Source organism: Hordeum vulgare, chromosome 7H, assembly GCF_904849725.1.
Source record: "Hordeum vulgare subsp. vulgare chromosome 7H, MorexV3_pseudomolecules_assembly, whole genome shotgun sequence".
NCBI classification, from domain to species: domain Eukaryota; kingdom Viridiplantae; phylum Streptophyta; class Magnoliopsida; order Poales; family Poaceae; genus Hordeum; species Hordeum vulgare.
In genome coordinates, this window is record NC_058524.1 from 416108735 (window position 1) to 416121282 (window position 12548).

At 49.5% G+C, this 12548-nt stretch overlaps 2 protein-coding genes across 3 annotated transcripts; one reads left to right on the forward strand and one right to left on the reverse strand.

Annotated features, from left to right (window-relative positions):
* Nucleotides 1-3448: 3448 nt before the first annotated feature.
* Nucleotides 3449-6321, forward strand: LOC123408537 (glycosyltransferase family 92 protein Os08g0121900-like). Its single transcript, XM_045101623.1, has 2 exons — nucleotides 3449-3882; nucleotides 4449-6321. Exons 1-2 carry the CDS (start codon nucleotides 3684-3686, stop codon nucleotides 6026-6028), a joined length of 1779 nt encoding a protein of 592 aa, XP_044957558.1. The 5' UTR covers nucleotides 3449-3683; the 3' UTR covers nucleotides 6029-6321.
* A 2460-nt stretch (nucleotides 6322-8781) lies between these two features.
* On the reverse strand, nucleotides 8782-10337 carry LOC123408538. Of its 2 annotated transcripts, none has more exons than XM_045101624.1 (2): nucleotides 9771-10337; nucleotides 8782-9229 (listed from the first exon to the last, which is right to left on the reverse strand). In XM_045101624.1, the coding sequence occupies exons 1-2, from the start codon at nucleotides 10238-10240 to the stop codon at nucleotides 9112-9114; spliced, it is 588 nt and encodes a 195-aa protein (XP_044957559.1). In that variant the 5' UTR covers nucleotides 10241-10337; the 3' UTR covers nucleotides 8782-9111. The 2 variants fall into 2 exon arrangements, with proteins under 2 accessions (XP_044957559.1, XP_044957560.1); XM_045101625.1 differs by having other exon boundaries at nucleotides 9873-10331.
* Between the last annotated feature and the right edge of the window lie 2211 nt (nucleotides 10338-12548).

Sequence of the window (12548 nt, forward strand, 5' to 3'; positions counted from 1 at the left end):
CGTGGCGTTGGTGTGCCTTCGTGGTAACATCCACCTCTCTAACGGTGACTAGCTTCCCTCCAAGGAAGTGAACATCGGGATACATCTTCGTCTAAGTGACCTTGGTTATCCTTAACCCTAACTCCTTACTTGTGGTTTACTTGTGTTATTTGAGCATACATACATTGCATATTGGTTGTGCTCATTATATTGTGTTGGCTATTTCTTGTACAAGATTAATCATTCAAGCATACCCTCTATATCCACACGTTCATACTTGCAGCCCTTGATATATCGTGTTGATATAGTGTGATCTAGTATCTTGTGTTGTTCACCTACTTGTCGTGTGATATAGCTCAAGTAAGTTTGTGTAACTTACTTGTGCTTGTTAGTAACTATATTGTGTCCATCTTGATAGATCGTGTTATTGATACACGTTGCAGTGCCTAGTGCATTTAGGATTTGTGCTTGACAAGTACCCTCTTAGTTTATTTCCGCATTAGGTTCAAGCCAAATCCAAAGAAGTTTTTAAATAGCCTATTCACCCCCCCTCTAGGCGTCATCGAGGTCTTTTCAGCGGCGACGAGAGTAGGGCAGGCGACCGACAGGGAGGCCGGCGGGGCGGCGGCCACGGCGATGACGGCCAGGATCTGGCGGGGCGGTGACCGGAGGGCGCGGCGAAGAGGTGCAGGTGGCGGCGGTCGGACTAGGGCGGCGCAAGACGACGCGACAGGGAGATGCGGGGAGGCGCGGGTCTGCAGCGCAGCTCGGGAGGAGGAGGGAGCCGGCTGGGGCGGTGCGACCCGGGCCGGGAGGGCCAGCCGTGGGCCTGGCGGGCCGGCAACGCTGAGAGGAGGAGGCTGCGGTGGGGAGGAGAAAGGAGGCTAGGGTTTGCACGGGATTCGAGGAGGAGAGAGAGAGGTTGTCTATTTATAGACATAGGGGCTAGGTTATCCGAATCCGGATCAATTTTCGACCACGTGATCGCGATCAAACGGCCATGGACGCGGGGATGTCTAGGAGGCTGTGCCGAGTGGCTAGGCGAAGGTGAGAGGGAAATACGGCACCCGGCAACGTGATTTAAAAATACCGAAATACATCTGACGATAACCGAATACGGTGCCGCTATAGTCGACCGTTCGGGTACCACACGGACTCCGATTGGGACGAAAATTGGCATGCGGCCTACCTATATTAAAATAAGACCGCACACCTAGTTTCATCCCAATCCAAGAATATTTTATACACACTTTTAAAAACAAATATCTTAACGATGTCGCGGGCACGTGCGTGTGTGGTCGGGCTCAACCCGATCAACGACGAACATGGAGAGAACCGGCAACTAATAACGGATGCAAGCTTTGAAAACTGGCGGCAACGGGATGCCGATGCAATGCTGATGATGCGAATGATGTGATGATGATGCGATAAACAAATAAGCCACACGACGAAAACAAAATAAAGGGGGAATCTTCTCGAGCGTCAGTCTCGGGCTGTCAGAGATCCATCGAAAAAATAAATTGACCGCATCCCTAAAGAATCAATGTAGGTATAGATCCATACGCCCTTTCCCGACGATAAACACAACAACGATACGGGGAAAGAGCAGGGAGAAAAATATTCCTAGATGAGGGCAACACCGCCACCTCACCGTCCAAAACCAAACTGGAAGACTCCCTAAAGAAACCTGAAAAGAATCATCCATGTTGTGTTGCATGACAGGTCCTGGTGTGATGATGCCATCTAGAACCATGAATCAAGTCCCTCTTCTCTGATGACCTAGCCAGGTGGCGTCACCTGTTGAAGATCATGCTGGATCACCAACACCATCATCGAGCATCGCATGTCGACAACCGCAACAAGACCATGCATTGTCGTCCCTAGCAACCCACTAACTCATCCATACTGGGCTAGCGGCGACCGAGGGGGGGGGGGTGGGTGTCAGATCACGGGGTGGCGATTACGTTTAGGTCGCCTGCCTTCATCACGATGAGGTTTCCAACGTTGCATGGTCCTACATTGAACTAACAACATATCAAAGGCAGATATTGTGGTAATTTAAAGCATATAATAATTTCTTTGCATGTAATAAGCTAAGTGATCTACCTTAACGCAGCGCTAGGAGGGCTCATGCAGACGTCGCCTCCCCTAAAAAAATAGGGTTTCTTCGTCTCCTGCCAGCGCTGACGCCAGTCCCCCTCGTCTTCCATAGCCTTAGGGCCATGGGGACGCGGTGGACCCCGGACCTTTCCGGTGGGAGGGCTTCGTTTTTAGATGTGCTTTCGACTTTTGTTAGGGTTTGTGTTCTGCTCAAGAAGACGAGACGTCGGCGACTCCTTGAAGATGGAATAAGGTTCTCCCCGCCTAGCCCCATTCTAGTGGTGCATCTAGCATTGTTGGTGGGTGTGTGGAGGTGTGTCTCCGGTGGATCTCCTTTGGTGGATTTGCTCGGATTTGTTCGTCGTTCGTCTACACCCATGTATTTTCACGTTGTATCCCTTCGATCTACGTCACTCTTCATCTGCGACGATTGCTATTCTGGTGCGCTGGTCCTATGAAGCCTTAGCACAACGACTTTCTGGTTGTCTACTACAACAAATTTTGCCCGACTCCGATGAGGGAGAGGCGATGACGGCGGTGCGCCTTCGGCTCGTTTCACTGCTTGTAGTCGTCGTTAGGTGGTCTATGAATCTAGATTTAAATTTTATTATTTTTGGTGTTCGTTGTACTATCGCGTTTGAAGATGAATAGACCTGATGTTTTTTCGTAAAAGCAAAAAAGTTAAGTGATCTAAAGATCTTATATATTATCAATGTACAAAAGCATCAACCTTTACAAAATCCCATGTATGTTCATGTTTTTTGGGGTAAACATTCACATGTTTATATATAGCATAAAGTGCACCCACGCACTTATTTGTAATAATTTATTCTCCTCTTCTTTTCAATAAATTATATTGTACTCCCTCCGTTTCTGAATATATGTCTTTCTTAAGATTTTACTAGTGGACTACATACAAATGTATATAGACATATTTTAAAGTATAGATTCAATCATTTTGATTCATATGTAGAACCTTAATGAAATCGTTTAAAAGACTTATATTTAAAAACGAAAGAAGTACAATTTATTCTTCACCAAGAAATTCCCAAATGAACATACATACTACAGAGTTGGACACCATCCTCCATGTGCACCGCAATAATTGCTGTTCAAACAGCATCACACCCACCCACATCACCGACTGACCGCGTGGACCGATACATCATGTTCATTCCCCTCCGGAGCTAGACGCGCCTGTCCCCTGATTGGCTGGACGCGCCGTGCCGTTACCCGCAAACCCACCTGTCAGTGAAGGGTCCCGCCCCTCATAGTCTGGAACGCGCCGCGTGCCACCGACGTGTGGGCCCGCTATGGCCCACGCGCCGGTTCCGTGCGCGCGGGTATAAACCCCACCGCTGCTGCCGCTGCGGCGACGACTTCCTTCCCACCTCGCCGCAAACCACCGCTTCGGTTTCTGCGGCCACCACCCCCGCATCCCCCGGCAATCGCGGCAGCGAGGAAGGGAGCGTGCTCGCCGTCGCGCCGCCGACGCGTAGCGCGGTGTGAATGAATGGTGCGGCCTCTTGGCCTTCTCGTGGATCTGAATGAGCTCTTCCTTCTGGGGCGGTGAGGAGTAGACGGACGGACGGGCGGTTCCCGAAATGGCGGTGTCGGCCAAGGAGCGCAAGCTGAGTAGGCTCGGAAGTGGTCAGGCGGCAAACGGGGGAGGAGGCGGGAGCTTCGGCGCGAGGGGCAGTCACCGGTCTTCGGCGGCGGGGGGACGGCGGCGGCTGTTTGCGGTGTTCTTCGCGTTCCTCTGCGCCGGCGCGGTGGTCTTCGGCGGCGTGCACGTCATTGGAGGTGAGCCGCTTCCCCTGCTCCTGGAATCTGGAGCCCGCGTGGGCCAAATTGGTTTGTGTTTAGGTAGGATTGTGGAATTATTTATCTTCTCACGGAAATCTCGTGGTGGGATCATTTCGAATGATTTTGACAGAAGAAGAAGAAGAAGAAGAAGAAGAAGAAGAAGAAAAATCCATTTTTTATGTGCGAAATTTTGTTTGGGTTCGATGTTCATCGTCTGGATGGTGAAAAATAGAAGTTGGACTCTTTCTCGCGAGGTTGCCGTTAGATCTGATTGCAGTCCTACCATTCGCGGGAAAGATTGCAGTTCTTATCACTCGATTCTTGCCTCGATTATAGCAGCTTGCCGTTTCTGTATTATTGTAACGTTAGCCATCCAGTCAGTCACATGCTGCTGCTGCCTTTTGACTGATCGATCCCAGAATAGAACGCAAATGCCTCATGTGACATGAAGAATGTCGTCACATGAAGAATGGCTGTTTATGCGTCCGAATTTAGGCACGCTAAATCCGTTTGGCTATTTCTTCCCGCTGTGTGCTAATTGATCTCGTCTTCTTGTGATGCAGCGTCCTTTCGGCCGGTGCTCATGACGGCTTGGCCGTCGGCGACCCTGAATGCCCTCTCCTCGGAGCGACGGGTGCAGCAAGCTGGAGGAAACAGTGCCGGCACCGTTTCACCCTCTGTCCAAATCCGGCACGCCGTCGTTCTGCCGGACCATGTTCTCGTAATCCTCGGTGACGGATCATCGCTGCCAGCTCCTGGGCATTTTGAGTGCCTCTACTCCACTGCCAACTCAACGCAGCTACGTCGTCGTCCCCTCTCGGTCGCTGCATTGCCAGATGAACCCAGCCTCGTGCATTGCCCTGCCGCACCGCCAGGGATGGCTGTGTCCCTATCGCTGTCCCAGTCGCCTCCGGTGACACCATTCCAGTGGGATCAGCTCGTGTACACCGCACTTCTTGACAGCCGGGATAACTCCACCGTTGTGTTTGCCAAAGGGATGAACCTCCGTCCAGGCCGGCTCGGTGTGCCATCACGGTATGAGTGCGTCTTTGGCCGGGACCTGTCGAAGCCCAAGTTCGTTGTCACCTCCCCTGTGGTTTCTGCTGCTCAGGAGACATTCCGGTGTGTGACACCTGTCCGCATTCGCCGGTACCTCAGGATGACAGCTGATGGAAACAGCAACAGGAACAGTGATGGGAAGCCCATGTTGGTCTCCATCAGGACTAAGGGCCGGGGGAGCTCTACACTCCCCTCAATCGCGCAACCAGAGCCACTTCCTCGGTATAACAGGCATCGGCATACAAGGCATCGGCGGCAGCAGAAAGCACACTCAATGTGTGTGTGCACCATGCTGCGCAACCAAGCTCGGTTCCTGCGGGAATGGATCATCTACCACTCCCATATCGGAGTGCAACGGTGGTTCATCTATGATAACAACAGCGATGACGGCATCGAGGAAGTCCTTGGTTCCATGGATCCATCCGCATACAATGCGACACGCCACTTGTGGCCTTGGATGAAATCCCAGGAGGCTGGATTTGCACATTGTGCACTCAGGGCTCGGGAGAGCTGCGAGTGGGTGGGGTTCATCGACATCGATGAGTTCCTTCACTTCCCTGGCAACCAAACTCTACAAGATGTTCTCCGGAATTACTCAAGCAGGCCAAGGATTGGTGAACTCAGGACTGCATGCCACAGCTTTGGTCCATCAGGTCGGACTAAGATTCCTAAGAAAGGCGTCACAACAGGCTACACCTGCCGGCTGGCTGCACCGGAGCGGCACAAGTCAATTGTCAGGCCAGACGCATTGAACCCATCACTGATCAACGTGGTGCACCATTTCCATCTGAAGGAAGGGATGAAGTATGCAAATGTCGGTCAGGGAGTAATGCTGATCAATCACTACAAATACCAAGTCTGGGAGGTGTTCAAAGAGAAGTTCGCCGGCCGTGTGGCAACTTATGTTGCCGATTGGCAGGATGAGGAGAACGTTGGATCCAGGGACAGGGCGCCAGGTCTAGGGACCAAACCCGTGGAACCGGAGGATTGGCCGCGTCGGTTCTGTGAAGTATATGACACTGGTTTGAAAGATTTTGTGCACAAAGAATTCATAGATCCACAGAGTGGAAGTCTTCCATGGTAGATGGGTAAGCACGGTATTTGATCAGCACAGCACAGCACATGGTACATGACAACGGAGAGAAAAACAGATAACGAAAGAAGAAACACGAAATTAAGTTAGGTGGTAGAGTGGGTTTTGCTCTTTGGTATATTTTTAGACCTTGTTGTTAGGTTTGCTGTCCTTAATTTAGAAGCATCATTTTTTTTTCACTGATCATTACTATCTAAGAGAGAAATGATTCTTTTGTAGATACAGATAAGTAAAACAGTTCACTGTTGAAAGAGAGAATGCATAGAGTGACTTTGTCTCCCTGAGTCTTTGTCTGATCTTACTGTGGGTGCGAGCAACTAAAATTATAGTGCTTATTTTTTTCATCCCCAATCTGAAATCTGCAAGCAAATTCGTTATTATGGAGTGATGCGGACAAAAGATGGCGCACCTTGCTTGATGTAGTCCTGAAAGAATATTTGACTTTTCAACAAGAAGGGTAATCTATGCCGCCTGCTTTCTTTTACTTTGTATATGATGATGACAACCTTATTCTTAGCATCTTTAGATGTAACCCGTAGTTGCTTTGGGAAAGTGCCATTCTCTGTCAAACCAGCTATTCTATTGCACAAATGGAGAGAATCAAATTTAGAAGAGCTGGATCCACATCCAGGTCACTCTCATAACGAGCTTCTTTTATCGGCAGATCACTCCATTGCTTTTACTGAAGTTTCAGAGGTTTGGTTACTTGCTTGGTTAATACTATTACACGTACACACAAGCACACTCTAGATAGTAGTAAGACCTAGGCTTCTTTTCCTCTTTGAACTGTACTACCTTATTCATTTATCATTTAAAGTTTCTTGAAAGGATGGCCTTATCTATCTACTTTCCAACGGTTCCAGTTGTGTATTATTCTACCACTGCTACCATCCCTATTTGTACAGGACAGGTTCCTCATCATAGTTAAATGTCCAAGCCAGCAAATTGTCTAATCCCCACTCCCCACAAACCAGCCAATTGTTGCCATATGTATGTTAGTTTAGCTGTGCTAATCAAGGAGGGCTCTGGACAAGAATCCAAGAGCTGGCTGGCGAGTGTGGATTGGTTTGGTGTGGTGCCTTCTGGGGGTGCGGCCATCTGGTGGTGCCGAGGGAGGAATAAACTACACATTTTGAGCTGCGATTTGGCGACTTGGTGCTGGTGCCCCGTCGGTTTAGGATGCTATACAACGTCCACATGTATAATAATAATACCAACAATATTTTGGATGCAGTGCGTGTATGTGGACATGTGAGCTGCCGTCCTGTCTATGATGGGCTGAATACTGTTCCTAGGTGGCAGCTTGGATGGTTCCTGAAGTGAAGAATTGGGCAACAGTGCCTGAATTTCTGGCTGGTATGCTGGCACAGCGCACCATATACATTTGCTTATCTCTCCGGCACAGCAAAGTTGTGCTCGCTCGCTGCAATGTACGTACTGTAGAAGGTGATGTAGCCAGTAGCCTGCCTGTACAAGCGCACAGAAACTGTTGCTACTGATGACACAAGGCAGAATGCAACGGCTCACATGGGGTTCACTGCTGGGAGACAGTTAGATGGGCGATTTAACTCAAATCCATTCGATTCTTGTACTCATCTAAAAGATTTTATATTAGTTTACAGAGGGAGGGAGTACTTGACAAATTTGAAATTCAGATATTCATTTATGTCCTCACCAGAAGCTTTTTTTTTTTTTTTTTGCCATGGCTTTCTTTTTCTCCCGTGGCTTGAAGCTCTGAGCAGCTGACAAACCATGTTATGTACAGAGCGGATGTGTCTCCCATTGTTTTGTCTTCATTTCTTCACTTTGCCAGCCTTCTGAATACCAAATAAAAGAAATGAGACTTGAAAAAAACAAACTCAAATACAGGTGCAGTGGGTGGGCCTGATGTTAGGCGTTCAGTCGGACGCGGAGCTGCTGTCTGCTCTTTGCTGACGCAAAACTCCAGAAGCAATCTTCCGCCGCTGTGCTGGAGCATTCGACCGTTCTGCAAGTAAGCCCCAGCCGCATGCACGGCACGGTCGCCAACTCGACGAATGGCCACGAGACGAAGCAGCAGAAGAAGGGCATCCCCAATCATACGCCTAATAATACCAAAAACCCGCGTGGCAAAACGAAATGTCTCATCTCCATTCGTCGTTTATGTCCTTTTTTTGTTCTTACTTATCATAACCAGCACGCTTTAAAACGTGGAATCATTCCTTACCTTTTTTTTTCCTTTTGAAAGAGCGAGTTGAAAAGCATCAGCTGTAACTTTGCCGACACCGAAGCCGATACCAACTGTCACTAGTCCGTCTTGGCTGCATCTAAGTGTTCACCTACTCTCGGTTTTCAGCCAGTTTTCCTTGTAAACTGGTCAATTCTCTTGTCGGAAAAATAAGTGTTGACCCACTCGATCAGTTTAGCATGTACCAATTGGTTTAAATGATCATGCATCTTGCTTTTGAAGAAAATGGGGAAAAGTTCCGGATTTTGGAACCACTGCAAAATATAGCCATAAGTTACCGAGTTTAGATCATTTATCAGGATATGGAACTGCCAATTTGTACCACCAATGAATTCATTCATACACAAAGAAGAGGGGAAAATGAACTCTGTCTACTTGTAGTTGCAGGGGAATTTGGCCTATTATGGGCCCACTATAAATCAGCCCCGTGTGCTTCCTCCAAGCTGCACATTGCAGCTTCCCGTAACCAAAAATAACATAAAAATAAAGTTGCACACTGCAGCTCTCAAAATAGAAATGGATGAAAAGATCACTAGATAAAGTCTTTGGAACAGAAAACTATCAATTTCAATTCCAATGGAAGGCACATGGCGTTGAGCCATTACAGCAAACTGGCAATTCTATACGAATTACACACCAGAGAGATCGCACATAACATTCATCAGAGTTTTCGATGCCGAAGATGCGTGTTCAGCCTACCTATCCAAGTCTTCCCTCCTCCTAAATGAATTATGGATCCCCACAAAATAAGTTAAGTCCTCCTCCAACTACAGAAATACAGTATAACTGAAGTTGCATGGTCAGAATTCTTTGTCAGACAAAACATGGATGAATGTAGCTTCTTGGTTCATCTGAAAGAAGGAAACTCTCCTCCAGGAAGCTCCCAGTTGTCACGCCCATCATCGTCCGTGGTACCCTCCTTCGACTCCTGCTCATCGTCAAATGGATATGGACCCTTGAAGCGCCTGCCAGACAAAACTATTAGCACCAATTAAGCAATCAAGAAGAAAAATGGTAAAGTCGAAATGAACTCGAGGGATCACTATGTACAATCGTGTACTTTACAACCGCTGACAGGCCCCTTGCACACTACAAAGTCTAGTTTAAACTCTGCTACACGATTCTTCAACGAATAATCGACTTGGAATCTAGTACAGGTTTCGTTTCTATGTACTGTAAATGCACACTATTAACCTGAATTCATGATAAACACTTGAGGGATCCAAATAATGTGCACAGATACACAGCTGAACATAAATTTCATGATCACTTCCATTCAGAACTAATAGTTTGTGGTACATAATACAGCTACAGTGATTGGTTCAATCGCTACCCTGAAATATATATGTACGGTGGTCTGATGTGGCATGAGTTTGCTGCTTAATTTCGATGTCACGTCGAGTTCATATGTGGATGGTTGCTAACATGGAAGACACATAATTGTACAGCATTAATCACTAATCATGTGATCTGTAGCACTTAAAATGGACAGGACAATGGAGCAACCATTTATAGTGAGAGCGGATGAAGATGAACCCGGGGAGGGGGGAGGCCCAAAGGCGGGTCACGGGATTAAGCAACAGGTGGATGGATCGAGCAGGGGCGCACCTGCGGCTGAGCCTCCATGCGGCGTCGCGGGACTTTCGCTTGCGCTTGTCCCGCGCATCCTCGTGCCACCGCCGCCGCCTGACCTCGTGCATGACGCCGGCCCGCCCCACCTCCCGCGTGAACTGCCGCAGCAGATCGCCCCCGTCCACGTACTCGTCTCCCGCGTCCACCTTCGCGTTGTGGTATTTGGGGTTGGCCGCCGGCGCCCACGGCGAGGAGGGGGCCGAGGCGGAGATCGAGAGGGAGAGAGCGACGGTAGGAGGCGATCCACGCGGGAAGGAGGCGACCGTGGTCCGTGATCCCGCGTGGAGGAGAGCATGTGGTGCTGGCGGTGAGAAGAAGGATCGTGCGGCGGCCGTGGTTGGCATGGTGGTAGACAGGTGGTGCGCGCCGGCGACGGACGGGAACAGGGTGGTGGGCTTTGGGGTTTCGGCCGGGTCGAGAAAGTAGAAAACCTACTTGTACTATAGTTGGGCTTACATTTGGGCGCTTTTCTTTTAGAACAACTAGAATTGGGCTTAGAGCATCTCCACCGACCAATAGCCCCTAGGTCTTTTTTTTTATCGTCGACGTTAAAAAAAAAAAGCCAAGTCGCATTTTTAGGACCTTGTTTTTCGTTGGTTTGGATCGAAATTGACGCCGATGGACCCAGGCCGAATCCAGCACGCTGGGGGCGCGTGTGGGCGCCGACTGAAGCAAAAAGTTGCGTGGGGCCGCACTATCGGCGACACTCGTCGATTTTCCCGGCGTTTGTGCCTTTTCCCTCCCTTTCCCTTCCCATCATCCACATCCCCCCTCCTCGTTCCCTCCATTCTCTCCATCTTCTCTCCCGCAGTGCTGTCGAAGAAGTACGCCGCCCCTTGCCAAGCCATCGAACCCGCCACACCAAAGGCGAGGACGCCGATGCCAAGGCCCGCAGGCTTGACAAACGCGCGGTGGAAGATCGACGTTGATCGGAGGGCGGCGGTGACCACCTATCGGCGGAATAGTCTCATCATGAAGAAATTCAGGGATGCAGCAGCGGAGCAGGAGGCGACGCCTCGCTCGACCATGGCGATCGAGCGCCCGATCTTTCCGCGTCAATAGGAGAGCTCGTTTCCACAAGGCGCGTGAGGTAGCCAGCAGAGCGTCGCATCACCGGCCAACTTCCCATCGTCGGTGTGGGGCTACGCGCCCTCCAAGCCAGAATATGTCGACGACGATGCTCTCAGCGGCTTCAACACCAACACCACCTTCCCGCGCACGCCTTCCGTGTTCACCGCCAGCCACAACACCCAGTACGGCTACTCGTCGACGTACTCGGTTCGTCTACGACGGGTCTGTGCCGTGCCCCCTGCCTTTCGCGCCGGGTTCAATGCCACAATTCAGCAATGGCGACGCCGAGATGAAGGAGATCATCAACAACGGCTCAACAGCCGCCGCTTCGTGCCCCTGGTTCAGCACACAAGAGGAACCGCTGGAAATCGGCGACGACATGGATGAGGAGGACGTGGTGGAGGAGGAAGAACCGACAGAGCTGGAGCCGGCGAGGAGCAAGGGGAGAAAGAAGAAGAAACGAGCGACCAACAGGAAGACGACTGAGACTCGCGTCAAGTGGACGGCGAAGGAAGACGAGTGCCTCGCCGAAGCATGGAAGACTATCAGCATCGACCCAATTACCGGTGCGAACCAGACCACCGATACGTACTCGAGAAAGATCAAGACGGCGTTCGACGAGCGCAAGTTGGTCGACCCCGAGTTCGCCGGCATACACATGGAGCGCGGCGACAAGGCCTTGTCCAACCATTGGGCGAGCATCTAACTAGCGTGCAACAAGTGGCATGGGATTCAGGAAGAGGTGATGGACTGCCCAGAGAGTGGTGCCAACATCGACTGACATGTATGTCCATGGCTCACCGGTCCGTGATCTTGAAAGCACATATGCTCCCTTGGTGGTTTTGATAATTCATGACAACATACATTGTCTCTTGGACTAATAATTTTACCAGATATTTCAGGTTTAATCCATGGAGAGCTTTGGGTAAAGGTTTATGTGGAGATGCCCCTTGATGCAAAAAAGGAATAATATTGGCTCAAGCTTCAAGCTAGAAGACTCTTCATTTTATATTTGTGAGAAATCACTTTTGAGCCCATAGGAAAGCCAATACTATTAAAAGGGGGTGAGGTAGTAAAATGAACTGATTGCTCAAAGTGCTCAAAGTTAGCCACCAAAATACTCAGACATTTTCCCACATATCCATTCTGTCAAAATCCACATACTCAAATTCGGTGTCACCAACTTCCAAATTTCGGACCCACCGAGTTTGACCCGAGACAAAAACCCTAGCCATTCCCACCAAATCGGTGCAACCGAATCCATATCGGTGCTGCTGATTTCAATGTGACTAACATTCTATTGCCAAGATACACAAAATCGGAATTTCCGAATTTGGGTATCGGTGCCACCGAGTTTGGCCATCTGACCGTTAGACACCTTTTTGGTGCCGCCGAGTTGTGTATATCGGTCCCACTAAGATTCAAAAGTTCTACCTTTTGTGCTAATCGGTACTACCGAGTTTGTAACTTCGGTGTCACTGAGTTTGCCACTTTAGGTGTAACAGTTGGATTTTGTGTGCTGCCTATATATAACCCTTCACCCACCTCTCACTCGTGGGAGAAGCACTCAGAACACACACT

Excerpts from the sequence above, each read along its gene's own strand:
- LOC123408538 (XM_045101624.1), bottom strand. The coding sequence starts at position 10,240 with ATGCCAACCACGGCCGCCGCACGATCCTTCTTCTCACCGCCAGCACCA. Across the intron at positions 9,230-9,770 it reads ATCCGCTCTCACTATAAATG|GCGCTTCAAGGGTCCATATC; the intron begins GTTGCTCCATTG and ends TTTGTCTGGCAG.
- LOC123408537 (XM_045101623.1), top strand. The coding sequence starts at position 3,684 with ATGGCGGTGTCGGCCAAGGAGCGCAAGCTGAGTAGGCTCGGAAGTGGT. Across the intron at positions 3,883-4,448 it reads CGGCGTGCACGTCATTGGAG|CGTCCTTTCGGCCGGTGCTC; the intron begins GTGAGCCGCTTC and ends CTTGTGATGCAG.